The sequence below is a fragment of the Culex quinquefasciatus genome, chromosome 3 (genome assembly GCF_015732765.1).
Source record: "Culex quinquefasciatus strain JHB chromosome 3, VPISU_Cqui_1.0_pri_paternal, whole genome shotgun sequence".
In the NCBI taxonomy this organism is placed as follows: domain Eukaryota; kingdom Metazoa; phylum Arthropoda; class Insecta; order Diptera; family Culicidae; genus Culex; species Culex quinquefasciatus.
Window position 1 is genome coordinate 118463900 of NC_051863.1, and position 19693 is coordinate 118483592.

The following is a 19693-nucleotide window of genomic DNA, read 5'->3' on the forward strand; positions in this document are numbered from 1 at the left end:
AAACGTTTTAAAAATTCTCCCATTTTCCGTTACTCGACCGTAAAAAATTTTGGAACATGTCATTTTATGGGAAATTTAATGTACTTTTCAAATCTACATTGACCCAGAAGGGTCATTTTTTCATTTAGAACAAAATTTTTCATTTTAAAATTTCGTGTTTTTCTTACTTTGCAGATATCACGAGATATCAAAAAACGGACCTCGGATTCGTGATCAGGGACAAAAGTTAACCCTTAGGACAAAGTTTCACGCAAATCGAAGAGGGGTCGAGGCAACTGCTGTGTGAGTTGGTGGAGAATTACCCATAGAGAAAAAAGCGATAAAATGCTTTGTGCCAACTTTAAGAAATAATTATTAATAAACTAATAACTGTTCATTATTAGGGCTTATTATTTTTCACCACAAAAAAAAAAAAATTGCGGCATGTCAATTACAAAACATTGGAATTTCACGTCGATATCACGGTACTTTAAAAACTGCTCAAAATAAACGGCAAGATAAATAAATAAATATTTTTTTTTCAGAGAAATGTAATGGATTTATTTGGGGAAATTTTGGAAAATTTGTTCTGCTCAATTTTGTATTACCCTAATTTTAATAAAGTTGAGATTTTGGAAATTTAATATGCTAAATATTTCCAAATTGAAGCACAAAAACATCTTGTTCATCATATATTGAAGCAGTAAAACAAGTGTTATAAAATATTGTATGTTTTCCTAAGTATCAGCAACAGAGGAATTCGAGTATTTTTATAATTTGAAGCCTAACATTTTAAAAGGGCACATAACTTTTGTAAACAATAGTGTATCCCTTTTCCTCAAACGACAGTTTACATAAGGTGTGAAAGAGACACACTCTTGTCGAAAAAAGTTATGTGCCCTAATGAAATGGCAAGCACGATTTGTTTGTGGAACTCATCAATACAATGCAAATGCTTAGTACAAAACAATTTACTTTTTTGCGTTTACCTTCATTGTTGTGTTGAACAGAATTCTTTGACGATTTTTTTTTGAATTTTGAGGAATACATATTTTTTTGCTGGAAGTGTAAAATAAATTGTCTGAATTTCCTAGATAATTATAATTATAAATAATATCTTTAAAAGCTAGTTCTAAATCTGTCATGATCAATTTGTTCAATTTGGAAACTGCATCCGGAATGCTTTTGAAAAATCTTGTAGATTGCATAAAATAAAAAAATAAAGCTTCAATGCAGTGAAAAGCGATGTATCAATGGAATGTTTCAAATTAAAAGAGGTTTTTTTATGAAATTCAACAAAAAAGTTGCAGGTGGTTACACATGACCAGTATGACAAAAAACTTTGCAAGATGATTGTTGAAATTTTCGATTACAATGTCCGGTCCAAATTTCCCCATGATTCCCTTACACAAGACAACTCTTTTGTGATCAATTTCGTGGCCCTGAAACAGGCTGTCTGATTTGAAATGTTTTAAGACATTATATCAACGTCCTATCGAACTAAGGGGACGGAAATTGCAAGTGAAGCTAAAATAGAAATCAAAGTGAAATCAATCCACTTTCCCTCACCACTCGAAAGTTACCAAGATGCGGAAATGTTTTTGCAAGGCTGTTGCAAACAATCGGCGGCAACAAAGTAAATTAACAGCAAACATTAAAACTGCCCTATTCAGGGCTCTAATTGTCAAATTTCATGTTCAGCATCAAAACCCATAAAGTGTGACTCCCATATTGCCCAAATTCTTATGGTTCAGGAAATGTCCCCGCATCGGAACACCCCGGGGACTTCGAACACTCCAGGTGGTGGCCAATTCTAATTATCGACTCCTTCTAATGCCGGCTGCCATGTCTTGGTTGGTCCATGCCATCTGTTCCCGGGCCACCTGCTACCGGGCCACCAGGCCATCTGCTCCTGATGTTGACTCGTCGACATCCTGCAACAAGATGAATTTTTCTGGACCAATCAAGCCGAGTTTTGTTGGTTTAGATCGGGGACGAATGCCCCGCCTCTTTGCACCCATTCTCCTACTTCTTTCGCTTTTTGCCCCGTCGTCGAAAATTATGAGGTGGAGTGGGGGTAATTTTAGATAGGGGGACAGGGGGTAATATGCACCCCCTAAGGGAAAACTGTGATTTCTCAACTATAACAGCATTTCTTTGAAAGAATTTCGTTAGATGTTCATAAATAACTATTATTCAACGTCATCCAAGTGAAAAAAGTCTCCAAAAACCTCAAAATTGTTTAAAAATAACAGATTTCTAAAAATATTTTTGATTCATTTCAAACAACAATGCTGGGTAATATGCACCGCAACATTGGGGTAAAATGCACTACAACAACGGGGCAAAATGCACCACAACATGGGGCAAAATGCACCGGCTAAAAGCAGTTTTCACTAGTCACCACTAGATGACACCGCTGTTTTTACAAAGGAGCTTCACAGCGGTGCATTTTGCCCCGAAAACGCTTATTACATAAAATTTTATTAAAAATACATTTTTTAATGTTTTTGGATCCATATATCTATAAAATAATGAAGATTGTGGTAAAAACTGTATAAAAACACTTACAATATCAATAAATTCTTTTTATATTGTCCAAAAATCAAAATGAAAGTTCGATGAAAATTAGATAAAAACACAACATTTCAAAGTTTTGCAAATAACTTAAGCTGTTTTTATACCACGATGCTCAAATTTTTCCAGCATTGTTTAGCAGTATTAAGCCTACAATTTCTATGATTTTTCACCCGGAAAATTCTTTCAAATACCGAGAAAAGCAGGGGGTGCATTTTGCCCCGGGGGTGCATATTACCCCCTCTCCCCCTACATCAATCTCACGTCTCTCGATTGACTGATTGGGAAACGTTTGTTCAACCAACCAGCGTGTACCTAAGGGGGGAAATTTACCGAGAGGGGAATTCGTCACGTAACGTTTTCGCTTCGCGAAAAATTGGATTGACACCACGTATAGAAACCTTAGGACAAAGTTCTTTGTCAAAAAATGTATTTAATAATTCCATTCATCGCATAAAAAAAAGAAATGTAGTTTTTAGTTTGAACTGTTCATCATCAATCCTGGAGTTTTTAAAGGTCAATAAACCAAATTTCCAGTTTTTGCTTTTGGATGTTTTGAAACCGCCTTGAGTCAGGGTATTGAAAAACAACCAAAAGCAAAAACTAAAATTTGGTTTATTGACCTTTCACAAAAAAACTCCAGAATTGTTTTACGTAATGACTTGTTATCATACCTGTACAACCCAAATAGCAACCAATTGCCAAATTCCCAGCGCCAGCCAATAATAACCCTGAAAACACACGTTGCTGTTTCCACCAATTTATTGTTCAGCTGATAAGCACCACCACGAATGATGATGGTGCGATAACATTCAAGTTCACAGCGACGGTGACGGCGCCTAAAAACTGGAACGTTTATCCCCTCTCTCCCTGTGGTGGGTGGATGGCGTCCAATTGACAACCCCTGATAAGTCGAATACTGAGTCTTCATCGCTGCTGCTACCCATCTACCCATTACGCAATCGACTTGACGGTCTGATCGATAAAGCTGTTCCACGCGACGGTCCACTTGAGCTTGGCCTCGGCCTTCTCCGCCTTGGACATCGCGCTGAACTCGAGCGAATTCAGGGCCAGCTTCTTCAGCAGGCGCAAATCTTGCCGGGCCGCGGCCAGCCCCAGGAACGCCATGTAGAAGTCATGGCTGAGCGGCGATGCGCACCAGAAGGCCGGATCGTCCGACGAGACCACCACCGGGTAGTTGTCCGAGAAGTAGATCGCCCCACGTGGTTCCGGTAGTCGTCGACCAGTTTCAGGACCTGGTTCGAGATCGGGTTGAGCTCGATGCAGATGTTGCGCTTTTTGATTTCCTCCAGTACTCGAGGGTGCTTGACGGCGGCAAAGCCGTGGCCAATGCGCTTCGTTCCCAGCAGGATGACGTCAATCTGTGGGGCGGGGACAACAGAGAGGGAAAGTTGTTGAATGAGCTTATCGATTGGAATCGGACGGATTAACGCGAGCCTTGTTGGGGGGTGGTTGGACTGGAATTCTGGATGTGATTAATCGCCCCATCAATTACTACTTATCAGCCTTGGGTGCTGCTTATCAGGAACGATTCGTCGGCTTGGTTCGAGTGTTTATCGGTTTGCGATAATGAAGTTCATAGAATGGGGCGATGAATTGGAATTTTTCAATTCAATCAAATACTGTTTATTGTTCTATTCATGTGCAATTAGATACTTCAAATAAGGATATTCAGACTGAACTAACAAAAAAATTAAAATGATGATCAAAAACATGAAAAAACAGCAGTTCCAATTCATCCCATATGTATAATCTGGGCAGTTGACAGCCAACAATGACTTAAATGGAAGATAAAAAATAACACGCTTTACAATGTTCTATCAAAATCCGTGTCAAATTTCAAGTTAATTAAAAAAATATTAGCAATTTTAATCCCATCAATTTTAAATAAAACTTTCGCAATCATAACTCAACGCTCTGGAAGCAGTTTTGATTTTATAACTTACCAAATTTTCATCAATCAACCCGCACCAGTTGGTTTCACCGGCGTGGAAAAAGAACTGAATGGTGGGACTCATCCGCAGCAGCCGCTCGTTGAAGTCCGTCATCGGTCGGCCGGTATCCTCCTGTCCCACCAGATCAAATCCGGCCACAAACGTGGAAACTTCTGGTGCAGACTCTCGGCCGTGTCCAGGAAGGTGTCGAACAGGGCGTCATCGGCGAATTTGATCGGCGCGTAGATGAGCTTCACTCCGATGAAGGTGGGGTGCGTCTGCTTGAAGGTTTGCACAATGTCGTAGTAGATTTGAACGACCTCTTCCGGGGTGTAGACGCGATTGTCCAGGTCGTACACGGCGGGAGGACTCCGCGGAACTCGAGGTAGCAAACGTTGTCCTGGTGCACTTCTTCGAGCGAGTTTCGGAAGTAATCTTCCCAAACGGGTTTGTAAGTGACGATGGGTTCGAGGGAGATGAACATGAACTGGAACTTGCCCCAGATGTGGTTGATGCAGCTGTAGGTTTGCGAGGGCTCTTCGTCGAAGAGGGTAAACACATCGCGAAGGTTTTGGTCGAAGCCTTCGTTGCCAAGTTCTTTGCGAATGTCTGCGACGGATCGCCACTCGACGCCGTCCAACGGGTCTGGTTTAGTTCTGGAGAACTTGTAGTTTGGTGGTGTGGGTCGATCGAACTCTCCGTTCTGCCAAAGATGCTCCCGGTAGGTGGCCTTTACGATCGTTTCCATGCTACCGATGGCTGTATCGTGCGCGTGAAGAATTCCTCCCTTGGGCATTCGCTTGATCAGCTGAAACAGTGGTGAAGCCTTGATCTGTTCGAGCACGGTGAAAAAGTGCCGAGCCGGGGCAAACTCCCGTGGCGTCTTGAAGCCGGCGTCCAGTTCTGCCTTCTTCAGCTTCATCAACCATTCGTTGACCTTTTGCTCGTCTTCGGTCAGAATGATGTCTGCGCCAAGGGCACGGCTCTCTTCATCGCGCAAGAACTCTGCGCGTTGCGCCTGAAACTGTTCGTACGTCAAACGCGACATCGTTACACACGCACAGCTACCGTTTATTCCCAGTAAATGCAACCTCAAGTTTCCGAAGCTGGAGTTCCCCAACTAGAACAAACGCGCTTAGCTAAGCAGAATCAGGGCCGTGGGACGTAAGTATCACGTACGCGCAGCTCCAGATTCTAGCGACAACTGAGCACACGAGAACGAGCCAACCGCGCGAGAGAGTCCACTGGTTGTTTGTGCTGGTGTGGGGTTCGTTTGATCGTACTCTGTGATATATGTATTTTTATAACTCGCTCGCTCAGCTGATATGATAACGCATCGTGCGCGTTACATGCGCACTCGGCGTGTCGGCAGCGACAAAATGATACGAGAGAGCGTCACGACGTACGATCACTCTCACTGACGGCGTTGCGCTCTCTTGACGCAGCTAGCATTATGTACAATATTGCTGATCAATTAATTAAACATACTTAAATCGAAGGTTAGAAACCCAGACAATTACCATTACGTCAACCGTTTACAACTACAAAAAAGATATTTTACTATCTCAATTTGGCCAACAATCTATATGTGTCACGATAGTACGCTTGCAACGCCTAGCTTGTTCTGTTTTCTTGAATCAGTCCCCAACAATAAATGTTGCGGTTTGGGGGATTGCATCAATCCAGGCGTTTTTAAAACGTATATTTTGAATTCCACTCCCGGCTCCCTTCATTAAGCAGATGCGGGTTGGACAACGCGACGGCAGGCCAGAATCAGAAACGGAACCGCTGACGGAACGGCGACGTTTACCCTGATAGTGTGGTGTGTGTCGTGCCGTGCTGCTAGTGGAGATGCTCCACGTTGGCCAGCTGGGTCTGGCTTAGAAGGCTTCTGGGGCCGAAAGAGCGCTTCCCTAAAACGGATGTGAACATCAAGTGCCTTAAATGGAGATTAGTTCGTAACAAATATTGCACATATCAAACCACAATATTCAAATTTCATGTGAAATTAATGCGTGTGTTCTAAATTCCAACTTTACTATTCCGTGACAGTTCCTGCCTCATCACCATGAAGCTCTAAGTGTTCGAATTTTCATAAAATTTTATTGTCTGGATTAGTTTCAGAACCTCAACGTGGAGTAGGGTTCCAACTGGACCCTAGTCGGGAGCGAGCGTGTCTGCTGTTAAATGTTTATTACAACTTGGTTTGTCCTATTTTCCGACAGCCGCATAGACGGAATTGACTTCCATGTGGGAATGGCCAGTTTTCATGAAGTTCCTAAGCAAATCAGGTGATTTTAATTCAGGTTCTGATTTCGATACGATTCAAGTAAAGTATTACCACCTTTAAGCCGGGATGGTCTCAGATTATCTGTTCAGAAAATAAACAAATAATTTTGTAAAAGTCAGTCAACGAAACGAATCGAAAAGAAGGATTTATCTATCTAGGGGAAATTCTCGTATCTTTGGCACACGGAGAAAAAAGAGTTCCCAAAATCGTGAACAAGTGTTCATGAAAATGGGAATCCCGAACAAAGTGTTCAAATCCCATGGTACGATTTTGAAAAACGTACCATGGCATTTGAACACTTTGTTCGTGGTTCCCATTGTCATGAACGCTTGTTCACGATTTTGGGAACTCTTTTTTCTCCGTGCAGGTTAAGCTCTCGCTCCTAGCTCCATCCAATTTGCTGATTTTCACTATTTAAACAACTAATTTTGCAAAACTTATGATTGAAACTTTCTTGCTCATTTCTTATTCAGCTATTTATCACCCGATTTCAGTTGAAAACGCTTTTAATTAGCTTTAATTGAATGTCAAAGTTCTGACCTGTCAACATTAGAGGCACGCTGGAATTAGATGCTGTTCCCCTATTTAGGGTTGTCCCATTGATGACGAAAATAACTTCATAACAACCATGTGACAACAGTTTGAAAAAAGTGATTAACGCAATTATGTCTCTCCTCTTTCTGAATCGAATAAAATTCCTTTACGCTAGGAATATTGCCTCCTGTCTCAGGAGCGTGAACTCAGCGTGATGCATTTTGCATTGACGTCCTTGTTAGAACACATATTTAGGCTTATATTTGGGGTTCAGTCCCAGTTAATCTTGCGGAACAAGCCCGTGAATTTTGGCGACTTAAATTGTGACTGATACTTTGGCTTCTAAGGATTTAGGGATTCCGATACCGGCTCTTGAAAAAGATTCGACACTACAGACAATTTTGAGGGAAGGTAGCCTCCTTCGACTCCAACTCCGAACTACTCAAAAAAAATTCAGTGATATGAAATAAATTAATTCAACTTGAATTGATGTATCTATTTACAAGTTACGAAAAAAAACAGACCTCAACAAACCACCTCACAACTCACACCCATGTTCGGATCTGCGCTGCACTATTTCCTCCGCCAACGCGTGCATCGCCTTGTCCCAGTAGTGCTGCCAGCTCTTCAACGCCTGCTTCCGCTCGGCCTCCGCCATCGCACTGTATTCGATCGAATTCTGCGCCAGCTGCTTCAGCATGCGCAGATCCTGCCGGGACGAGGCGATGCCCAGAAAGGCGATGAAGAAATCGTGACTCAGCGGGGAGGCCCGCCAAAAGGACGGATCATCCGAGGACACCACCACCGGGTAGTCGTCCGAGAAGAATACCGCCGCGGGGTGATTTCGCTGGTCCTGGACCAGTTTGAGGACCTGGTTGGAGATCGGGTTCACTTCGACGCAGATTTGCCGACGTTTGATTTCCTTCAGCAGGTGAGGATGCTTGACCAAGGCGTAACCGTGGCCGATGCGCTTGGTTCCCAGCAGGATGGCGTCGACCTTGGAGGGAGGAGGAAGGAGTTGTTAGGGTCAATGGAGTTGGTGTTGTAAGAAAGTACTCACCAAGTTCTGATCTGCATTCATGCCATACCAGTTGGTTTCTCCTGCGTGAAAGAAAAACTGGATCGTTGCCGGAAGATCCAACAATTTTGGCACAAAGTCGATCAGAGGTCTTCCGGTGTCTTCCTGTCCTACGAGATCGAATCCAACGACAAAGTTTGGAAACTTAAGGTGAAGGTTCACGGCTGTTTCCAGGTACGAATCGGCAACAGTATCATTGCAAAATCGGATTGGTGCATAAATGAGCTTTGCTCCCAAGAAGGCTGAATGAGATTCCTTAAATCGTTCTGTTTCTTCGATATACATCTCCACGACCTCTTCTGGGTTGAAGATCTTCCCATCCAGATTGTACACATTTGGCAAAACTCCTCGAAACTCCAGATAGTGCACGTTGTCATCGTAAAACTGCTGCAACGAGTCGTAGTAATACTGCCTCCAGACTGGTTCGTACGTTACCAGTGGTTCCAAGGCAAAGAACATTTTCTGAAACTTTTGCCACACTTTGTCGATGCTCTTGTAGGTGTTGATCGGATCAGCATCGTACAGACCAAACAAATCCACGATCTTTGCATCGTAAACGACATCCGTCATACCAAACCTAACGTCAGAAACTCGTTGCCAACCTTCACCGGGACTCACCCTGCTAAAGAAGAACTTTGGTCCTTCTAAATCTTCAAACGATCCCTTCTGCCAGAGATTTTCTCTGTACGTAGCATTCACGATCAGATCCGTACCTCCAAGGGCCGTATCATGTGCGTGCAATACTCCACCCTTCGGAAGCTTTCGTATGAACTTGAACAGCGCAGAATTGTTGATATTGTCCAACATTTCGAAGAAATGTCTCGCCGGGATAAAGTTGAAGCTATTTTTATAGCCAAGGTCCAACTCTCGCTTCTTCAGCTTCATCAAGCACTTGTTCACGATCGTTTCCTGTTCGTTAAGGATGATCTTCGAACCCAAAAAACATTCCTGCTCTTTCTCGATGAGATGTTTTCTCTCCTGCATATAAGTTTCCAACGAAGGACGCGATTCTTCCGGCGAATCACTTGCTGTGATAACGGTTTTTGCCTCCAACGATCTCGCGACGATCAACGCTTGTGCGACTATCAAAATCAACTTCATAGTGGCGTTCCAGATTCAACCTACAAGAAAATATATTGCAAATAAACAAAACACAACTTTCACTCAACCGAACAAACAACCCCACCCCAGGAAGACGCCAAGCTTTCAGCTCAAGCGACGCTCATATACTGAATGAATATGTTCCATATTTTTCTTTAATTGACGTTCTTATCTTGATGCGGGCCACGTGCTGCTGACCTTTGAAGAAACACTTTCTCACGAGAGTGTACTAGTTGTTTTATAAATAAACGAAGCACAACTCGCTACGATCCAGCGACAGTCTCGTGGTGGGGCAATGTTTACAATATTGGTTAAGGAACTTTACGCAACGGCGTAATGAACATTGATTAAAACTTCACGCGTGAACTTCAAAAATTCATAAAACACGCAAACACTGCGTGTCGCTACATTTGATTTTTGTATTTTTGTATTTTTTTTTTTGTATTTTTGTATTTTTGTATTTTTGTTTTTTTGTATTTTTGAATTTTTGTATTTTTGTATTTTTGTATTTTTGTATTTTTGTATTTTTGTATTTTTGTATTTTTGTATTTTTGTATTTTTGTATTTTTGTATTTTTGTATTTTTGTATTTTTGTATTTTTGTATTTTTGTATTTTTGTATTTTTTTTTGTATTTTTGTATTTTTGTATTTTTGTATTTTTGTATTTTTGTATTTTTGTATTTTTGTATTTTTGTATTTTTGTATTTTTGTATTTTTGTATTTTTGTATTTTTGTATTTTTGTATTTTTGTATTTTTGTATTTTTGTATTTTTGTATTTTTGTATTTTTGTATTTTTGTATTTTGTATTTTTGTATTTTTGTATTTTTGTATTTTTGTATTTTGTATTTTGTATTTTTGTATTTTGTATTTTTGTATTTTTGTATTTTGTATTTTGTATTTTTGTATTTTGTATTTTTGTATTTTGTATTTTTGTATTTTGTATTTTGTATTTTTGTATTTTTGTATTTTTGTATTTTTGTATTTTTGTATTTTTGTATTTTGTATTTTGTATTTTGTATTTTGTATTTTTATTTTTGTATTTTGTATTTTGTATTTTTGTATTTTTGTATTTTTGTATTTTGTATTTTGTATTTTTGTATTTTTGTATTTTGTATTTTTGTATTTTGTATTTTTGTATTTTGTATTTTGTATTTTGTATTTTTGTATTTTTGTATTTTGTATTTTGTATTTTGTATTTTTGTATTTTTGTATTTTTGTATTTTGTATTTTTGTATTTTTGTATTTTGTATTTTGTATTTTGTATTTTTGTATTTTTGTATTTTTGTATTTTGTATTTTTGTATTTTGTATTTTGTATTTTTGTATTTTTGTATTTTTGTATTTTTGTATTTTGTATTTTTGTATTTTTGTATTTTGTATTTTTGTATTTTGTATTTTGTATTTTGTATTTTGTATTTTTGTATTTTTGTATTTTTGTATTTTGTATTTTTGTATTTTTGTATTTTTGTATTTTTGTATTTTGTATTTTGTATTTTTGTATTTTTGTATTTTGTATTTTGTATTTTTGTATTTTTGTATTTTTGTATTTTTGTATTTTTGTATTTTGTATTTTTGTATTTTTGTATTTTGTATTTTTGTATTTTGTATTTTTGTATTTTTGTATTTTTGTATTTTTGTATTTTGTATTTTTGTATTTTGTATTTTTGTATTTTTGTATTTTGTATTTTGTATTTTTGTATTTTTGTATTTTGTATTTTTGTATTTTGTATTTGTATTTTTGTATTTTGTATTTTGTATTTTTGTATTTTGTATTTTGTATTTTGTATTTTGTATTTTTGTATTTTGTATTTTGTATTTTTGTATTTTTGTATTTTTGTATTTTTGTATTTTGTATTTTGTATTTTGTATTTTTGTATTTTGTATTTTTGTATTTTTGTATTTTTGTATTTTTGTATTTTGTATTTTTGTATTTTTGTATTTTGTATTTTTGTATTTTGTATTTTTGTATTTTTGTATTTTGTATTTTTGTACTTTTGTATTTTTGTATTTTTGTATTTTTGTATTTTTGTATTTTTGTATTTTTGTATTTTTGTATTTTTGTATTTTTGTATTTTTGTATTTTTGTATTTTTGTATTTTTGTATTTTTGTATTTTTGTATTTTTGTATTTTTGTACTTTTGTACTTTAGTATTTTTGGGTTGGTGACCTTTTAATTTATTTGTTTTGCTAGGTAAACCACATCGTACCGTTGAGCAAAAACTTATCCCAACAATTGCGTTCAAGTGTTTTGACGTTTTCTCGGTATTTCGTACCATACAAATGCCAAACGGCGCATAGATTATACCTAACCTATTCAACAGTTTAACAACACCACAATGGCACCAATGCACTGAGGATGTGTACAGAATCCCACTCAAAGTTCGCAAAGTAGAGCTCACATAAGTTTGCCAGCACGCATACGCGTCGTCCCGCCGGAAGCTCCGGGTAATGAAGTCGATGCCGCAGATATGTATAGAAATTGCACTCCACCATAGGAAACTAATCAACGACGAGTTCCGCTCTGCCGTTCGCGCCATAACCGCAGCTTATTCAACTTTTGATCCCGCTCAGCGCAACTTTCAGCCACATTTCAACCCGGGAATGTGCTCTGCTCCGGAGGGATTCGATTTGTTGATATATCCCTGGCCAATCAACTAACGAGACGCGTCCTGGCTGGGGTGTTCGGATTGAATTCTATTTCAAACAGTCGGCAGGCAGTTGGCAAACTTAGTACACTCAGTTGTATAGAAATAGTCGACATAAATTAATGATCCGCTTGATTGTTACCGAAATCTCCAACTCAAAAGATTCAACTGACTCCATCGCTAAACCACCTACCGCGCAGAGAACCATATGGCTCCGAATGCTGCCAGCTTCGACGTCGGTCAGCAGACCAACTGATGGGGCCCCACAATCATCAACGGAAACTCAACGCTGTTGACCTGCCCCGCTGCTCGGCTTAACGAGTCTCAATGCGAGGAGATTCCTTGCCGAGAGAACTGAACTGAATGAGCGTGCTGTGATGACTCAATGACCAGAGTCGGAGATGAGAGCTATTGCGTTGTTCTGTTTATGTTTATCAGCTGTGCGGTTCCTGATGGATCAGGCCTCAACGGCATGTATTGGTGTAGGAATGGTTAATGGTCATCATGTGAAGGAGGCGCGGTTTGTATACATGGCACGGTTTTCTGAAATAAAAAGTTTTCAAACAAAAAAGTCTAAAATACAAATGGACAGTTACTGCTCTATAACTATGAAATTACAAAAACAAATTAAAAAATGTTTTTTTTTACATTTTGTTCCAAACTTCGTTTCATCGTTCATTGATACAGCGGTGCATAACGTGCCCCCGGAAGTTCAAGCTGATAATGGTGCGAGGGATTGAATCACAAAGATCTAACTACAACCAACAAATGCAGCCGCAATGGCCAGTAGGGGGCAGTGACCTACTTGTGAGATGCACACTTGTTGTATGATCCCAAGACCTTGAGTAGACGGATCGTTTTAACTTGGCAGTGATGTTCTGTGTAGAAAAAAAGTTTAGTTTATTGGTATCGTTATAGTTGCCGTACATATAGTGAGCAATTTTTCACGAAATCCAAAAATGGATTGGATTTGTATTTTTGTTTTGTTTTGAATGAAACTTTCCTGGAGGCTTCTCTATGACTAAAGAAGCCATTTTACATAATTGTTTTGCCCATATCAGTCTCCATACAATCTTCAATACAGTATCCATACAGCAGGGATGCCAGATACACAGATTTGTCTGTGTTTCACAGACTTTTGAGCTTGTGCCAGACATTTTTTGAGGTACACAGACATTTAAAAAACTTCATTGAATTAATTGTTTGTAATCTTTTTCGTCGAAACTTATTTCGTTAGACTTCAAATGCTTAAAAACGCGATTTCTGATGGATTTCAATGACTGTGAATTGATATATTTGAATTTTAGACAAATGCACAGACATACACAGACTTTTTTACAGAGATTTCAAAAAACCAAGTGGCATCCCTGCCATACAGTGTAGTTATATTTAATACGTTACTTGATCCACCCTTAGGTGCTTGGTGCCTTCTTCTTATTTAAATCGTAATAGAGTGCACAAAAGGGTGGACTCGTTGGAAAGGTCTTTTGATTACCTATTAAACGACAGGCCACATGATAAATCCTGACAACGTTTTCATCAAAATATCTGAGATCCGGCCTGAAAAAAGTGCATAAATAACACTTAAGAGGCAGTATTTGTAGATTCTGCTCGGTTTGTTCTAGAGGTCGTATCGAGGTGCTCCGATTTGGATGAAACTTTCAGGGTTTGTTTGTCTATACATGAGATGAACTCATGCCAAATATGAGCCCTCTACGACAAAGGGAAGTGGGGTAAAACGGGCATTGAAGTTTGAGGTCCAAAAAACATGAAAAATCTTAAAATTGCTAGCATTTCCGTAAAACTTCATCAATTCCAACTCTCTTAGATGCATTCGAAAGGTCTTTTGAAGCCCTTCAAAATGTGCTATAGACATCCAGGATTGGTTTGACTTTTTCTCATAGCTTTTGCAAATTACTGTTAAAAATGGATTTTTTTAAAACCTTAATAACTTTTCCCAACAGCCTCAAACACCCATACTCCCTTAGGTCAAAAGTTAGGGAATTTCATGGACTATAAGCCTACGGTACTAACTTTTTGGCCAATCGCAGTTTTTCTCATAGTTTTACGGTTTTTCTAGAACAAACATTTTACAACGTTAGTTTTTGCCCTGTAGACCGAGAAGACGGCACTTTTTGGTCTCAATTTTGTCATATTCGGAATCCTCGGACAATTTCACGTTAGTTAGAAGTATTGGAGTTGAAATATTTCTTTAAAAAATAATTAAATAAAACATTTTTGAAAACAAGAAAAAGATCTTATTAACCCTATGACCAATACGTCAAATGCTGTATCAAGTAGGTGAAAACCTGTTTTACCCCCAATCCAACAAATTGTTAAAAAATATTTTAATTCATTTTAAACGGCAATTTTTCAAATCAAATTTACAACTCCAATATTTCTAACTTACGTGAAATTGTCCGAGGATTCCGAATATGACAAAATTGAGACCAAAAAATGCCGCTATGGCGGCCTACAGGGCAAAAACTAACGTTGTAAAATGTTTGTTCTAGAAAAATCGTCAAACTATGAGATTTTTCATGTTTTTTGGACCTCAAACTTCAATGCCCGTTTTACCCCACTTCCCTTTGTCGTAGAGGGCTCATATTTGGCATGAGTTCATCTCATGTATAGACAAACAAACCCTGAAAGTTTCATCCAAATCGGAGCACCTTGATACGACCTGTTACACATCGGTGAAAAACTCGCTCTTAAGTGATACTTATCATAACTTTTGATAAGTTTGTCAGATCCTAAATGTTTTGGGCTCGTTAGAAAGGTCTTTTAAATACCTTTGTGAAAATGTATGACATGACGGGTTTTCTTACAAAAACCACCCTTTTTACAATCTTCCGGACTTTCGCTTAAATCGTTTTTTTAACACTCAAACGCTCGGGTAGTCATCTGACCTCTATTTTTTTTTTCTTAAAAATTTCATAACTTTTGATAGCATTGACCAATTTGGATGCTTCCGGTTGCAAAAGATCCAGATTTGTTTATATTTTTAACTGTCAGATGGGGGACAAAAATGGTCCACTTTTGCCGGAGATATTCCGGATTCCATTGGGGTACCTCGGCCTTCCTATTTGGGATTTTGGTCAATATAACAAAATTTATTCCACAAAACAAAGCCGGAAATGATCGAAACTTCAAGACATCATCATAATACATCATCTTGCATAGATACATGACATGGTCAAGTCCTTCGGGCACCGGAGCAGGTTCCAACCGGAAACGGTTCACTGAGCTGATGTCGATTGGTGCCCAACTGGAACCGGCTCCGGTGTCCCGTAGGACTTGACCATGTCATGTATCTATGCATAATACAGATGATGTCTTGAAGTTTTGCATCATTTCCGGCTTTGTTTTGTGGAATAAATTTTGTTATATTGACCAAAATCCCAAATAGGAGGGCCGAGGTACCCCAACGGTATCCGGAATATCTCAGGTAAAAGTGGACCATATTTGCCCCCCATCTGACAGTTAAAAATATAGACAAATCCGAGTCTTTTGCAACCAGAAGCATCCAAATTGGTCAATTCTACCAAAAGTTATGAAATTTTTAAGAAAAAAGTAGAGGTCAAATGACTACCCATGCGTTTGAGTGTTAAGCATAACTTTTGAAGTACTTAACTCAACTCTATGATTTTCAATAGTGACTTATGAGACCCCAAGACGGATCGAATGACACCAAAACAGACAAAATCGGTTGAGCCAGTGCCGAGATTATCTAGTGCACATTTTTTCTATCAACATCCCCCCACACACACAGATAGTTGCTCAGAATTTGATTCTGAGTCGATATGTTTACGGGTGGTCTAGGAGGTCAAAATAAGTTTTTTTTTCCAGTGATTATATAGCCTTTCCTCAGTGACGTGAGGAAGCCAAAAATAACCCATTTTTGATTATGTTTGAGTTACTAAAACGAAAACCCCATGATTGCCCAAGTTTGAACAAATTATTTTCGAAGAGTTAAGATAGTTTTTTTTTTAATTTGTCCTAGAAAGACTTTTAGTTGGTGGGTAATTCTCCGCCAACTCACACAGCAGTTGCCCCGCGTGAAACTTTCTAAGGGGTAATTTTTGTCCCTGATCACGAATCCGAAGTCCGTTTTTTGATATCTCGTGACGGAGGGTCGGTACGACCCCTTCCATGTTTGAACATGCGACAAATGAGGTGTTTTTGAAAAAAGCAGCCTAAAACGGTGAAGAGATAGAAATTTGGTGTCAAAGGGACTTTTATGTAAAATGAGACGCCTGATTTGATGGCGTACTCAGAATTCCGAAAAAAACTTATTTTTCATCGAAAAAAAACACTAAAAATGTTTAAAAAATTCTCCCATTTTCCGTAACTCGACTGTAAAAAATTACACTCTAAAAAATAACCCTGCAAAGTTAGAAAAAACACGAAATTTTAAAATGAAAATTTTTGTTCTAAATGAAAAAATTACCCTTCTGGGTCAATGTAGATTCGAAAAGTACATTAAATTTCCCATAAAATGACATGTTCCCAAATTTTTTACAGTCGAGTAACGGAAAATGAGAGAATTTTTTAAACATTTTTAGTGTTTTTTTCAATGAAAAATACGTTTTTTTCGGAATTCTTCGTACGCTATCAAATCGGGCGTCTAATTTTACATAAAAGTCCTTTTGACACCAAATTTCTATCTCTTCACTGTTTTAGGCTGCATTTTTTTGAAAAACACCTCATTTGTCGCATGTTCAAACATGGAAGGGGTCGTACCGACCCTCCGTCACGAGACAAAGTTTCACGCAAATCGAAGAGGGGTCGGGGCAACTTTTCCTGATTTCGTGTGAGTTGGTAGAGAATTACCCTGGTAATAAAAACCACAAAATGCCACAAAAACAGGAACGATATGATTTTTTTGTTATCACTCACCTTTGAAATGCCGATGTCTCAACAAGTATTGATCCAATTTCCATGTAGAAAAAATGAAACAAAGGTGAAACGTTATGAATCTTTCTATAATAATATTACTATAGATTTTATTTTCAAAACTTACATTTGAAAATGCATTTTTCAAAAGTTAGTTACTGATTTGAATTATGGTAATATTTTTACCGGAAAGATCAAGTTTCTTTGGTCAATAAAATGGTCTCTACAAAGTTTAAGGCAAATAAAAAAAAGTTCGATTTAAAAAAACTGCTCATGAGTTTACATCGTCCATTCGTCTACAAATCTATGAATATAAGTCCTTTCATTTGATTTGATTTTTTTTTGTGGGATCGATCCTAAGGTATCGACATATGTAATCAAAAAATGTATACAGAGCTTTTAAATTTTTTTGAACTTGATCACAGAAGCATAACTGTAATGATAAAGAAAAAGTTTTTGTAAAATAATTATTAGAATTTTTAAATTTTGGACTTGAAACATGACAGTAATATTGCATTTTTTGTTTTGGATGAAAGTTTTTCCCTATGTCCTACTCTCTATGTCAAGGGTGTTCAAAGTTTTTGAGTGGCGGGCCAAACTTGAAGCTCACATAAGCTTGTGGGCCAAATGATCTGAGTTTGAATTCCGAGGTGCGTAGTTTATAAGTGCAGAAAAGTTCTGACTTTTACTGTCATTCCAGTGTTCCACTTTAGAAAAGTTTGAACGTCTGATAACTTATGTCAAAAAATGTTTGGTGAAATATTTGCCATAATTTACTGATATCAGGTACATTTATACTTGAGAATTGTTTCAATAAAATAGATTTTTCATTTTCCGCATATTCAGGATAAGAATTTGGATAAATCATTCGTTTTTAATAAACAAGTTCTAAAAATGTTCACATAGCCCTTAAATTTAAAAATTATACAGTTACTTTTAACAGCTGATCCAAAGAGCCATTTTACACGATCATACAAAACTGGTCTACGTACCCTCTCTATGTTGTAGGTATTTTTATTAAAGAGATCAGAAAATTTCACAAAAGTTTGATTTTTAACAATGAAAATTGAACCAATAGTTTTTGAGATATCATCAATTTAAAAAAGGCCAATTGAGTGACACTTAGTGAGGCTGTGACTCATAAACTATTGGTCAGATTTTCAAAGTCACAGAGAGAAAATTTTGGGGAAGAAATGAGTATTTTTTTAACTATAACTATTTTGTATGAATATTCATACACCAAAATAGACACCAAATCGATCTAAAAATCTTATCTCGATATACATAATGTCATACTCGGTAATATAGCCGGGAGATAATCAAGTGACAATTTTTTGATCACCATCCCCCCACACACATAGACATTTGCTCAGAATTTGATCCTGAGCCGATGTGTATACGTGAAGGTCTTATTAAGAAGTTCATTTTTTGAATGATTTATAACCTTTCCTCAGTAAGGTGAGGAAGTCAAAAACACAAATTTAAAAAACGCGAAAATCTAAAGAACCACTGAATTGTGTACTATTGCAATATCCCATTACCAAGCTTCCACATGGAACGAGATGAAACAACTTTCCGGAGTTAAGGATTTCGGAGATTGCCCTAGGGAATATCGGCTGCAAAAGCAAACTTATTATCTTACCAAATAATAATATTTAATCATAACTAATCCCTTATGGTCATCATTACATAGCCATTGTTCGGTATTTTGACTTCATTGATAACCGATAGCTGGAAGCATAATTTGTACAAACATTCCTAAACCCAACTCTACCCCCACCACCACATTATTATCATTATCATTATTATTTGCTACAATCCTGTACGTGTGCCCGGTTACATACACTGCACTGTAATGTCATTGTTTCTGATCCTTCTCTCGTGCTGTTAGAACGGGCAGCAAACAGTGCCCACGTCATCCGGATCGAAGCACCAGCCCTGGGGAAAGCACACGACGCCGTGCGCGAGTACCAGGTCGTACACGTCCCGGTCGGTCAGCCCGTAGCTGGTGTGGAAGTGATTCAGCAGGTTGGTGGTGAAATTGGCCGGCGGTTCCACCGGTTCCTGCAAGTGTCAGAACGCGCGAAAAAAAAAAAAAAAACAAACATAACCTTTCATAATTTCGTGGACGGGGTTGAAGGTCGTGTGAGCAACAAATAATTATTTTCCGATGACCATCATGAGCTTGGTGTGACGTGTGAAAGTTTGGTGTGGGTGGCTAGTGGTACGGCACGAGTGAAGTTGCGATTCATCGACCGCAAAAAGTTCAAATGTGGCGGCAGCAGTGATTGGCAATTAGCAATGGACCAGCGTGGTGGAGCAGAGCGTATTCAGGCTGGTGGAAATTTTCGAATCAATTACAAATTTATACTTTGACCCTTTCTCCGGAAGGCACCGTGCTTCAGCGATAGGATGTCCTTAACAAAATTTATTTATTTTGTTTCCTTAGAAGATGTTTTGCCTTCCTCACTGAGGTAAGGCTATAATCCTGCTCTAAAAATGAACTTTGTATAAAAACGTCGTAGACCCACCTTCATGTATACATATCGACTCAGAATCGAAAACTGAACAAATGTCTGTGTGTATGTGTGTGTGTATGTGTGTGTGTATGTATGTATGTGACCAACAAACTAGCTCA

General features: G+C 38.0%; 3 protein-coding genes across 5 annotated transcripts in view; all 3 read right to left on the reverse strand.

Annotated features, from left to right (window-relative positions):
- Positions 1-3300: 3300 nt before the first annotated feature.
- Positions 3301-5787, reverse strand: LOC6044173 (adenosine deaminase 2). Its single transcript, XM_001861683.2, is given in 5 exon segments — positions 3301-3776; positions 3779-3938; positions 4524-4675; positions 4678-4872; positions 4875-5787. Coding segments are annotated over 5 exon segments (1458 nt in total). The 5' UTR covers positions 5560-5787; the 3' UTR covers positions 3301-3510.
- A 2029-nt stretch (positions 5788-7816) lies between these two features.
- LOC6044172 (adenosine deaminase 2) lies at positions 7817-12536 on the reverse strand. 3 transcript variants are annotated; one of them, XM_038265051.1, is made up of 3 exons: positions 12353-12536; positions 8396-9534; positions 7817-8332 (listed from the first exon to the last, which is right to left on the reverse strand). In XM_038265051.1, the coding sequence occupies exons 2-3, from the start codon at positions 9512-9514 to the stop codon at positions 7874-7876; spliced, it is 1578 nt and encodes a 525-aa protein (XP_038120979.1). In that variant the 5' UTR covers positions 9515-9534; positions 12353-12536; the 3' UTR covers positions 7817-7873. The 3 variants fall into 3 exon arrangements, with proteins under 3 accessions (XP_038120979.1, XP_038120980.1, XP_038120982.1); XM_038265052.1 differs by lacking the exon at positions 12353-12536 and adding an exon at positions 9600-9823; XM_038265054.1 differs by lacking the exon at positions 12353-12536 and adding an exon at positions 9595-9823.
- Positions 12537-18691: 6155 nt separating this feature from the next.
- LOC6044164 overlaps positions 18692-19693 on the reverse strand; it is a 33656-nt gene continuing 32654 nt past the window's right edge. Inside the window, exon 4 of the mRNA XM_038265065.1 lies at positions 18692-19119. Within this exon, the coding sequence (XP_038120993.1) occupies positions 18943-19119 (177 nt within the window). The 3' untranslated portion in view covers positions 18692-18942. The remainder of the gene's footprint in view (positions 19120-19693) is intronic.

What these genes read in the sequence shown, in the direction of transcription:
- LOC6044172 (XM_038265051.1), bottom strand. Translation starts at nt 9,514, where the DNA reads ATGAAGTTGATTTTGATAGTCGCACAAGCGTTGATCGTCGCGAGATCG. An exon ending in TGAATGCAGATCAGAACTTG is followed by an intron (nt 8,333 to 8,395) that starts GTGAGTACTTTC and finishes CCTCCCTCCAAG; the next exon opens with GTCGACGCCATCCTGCTGGG.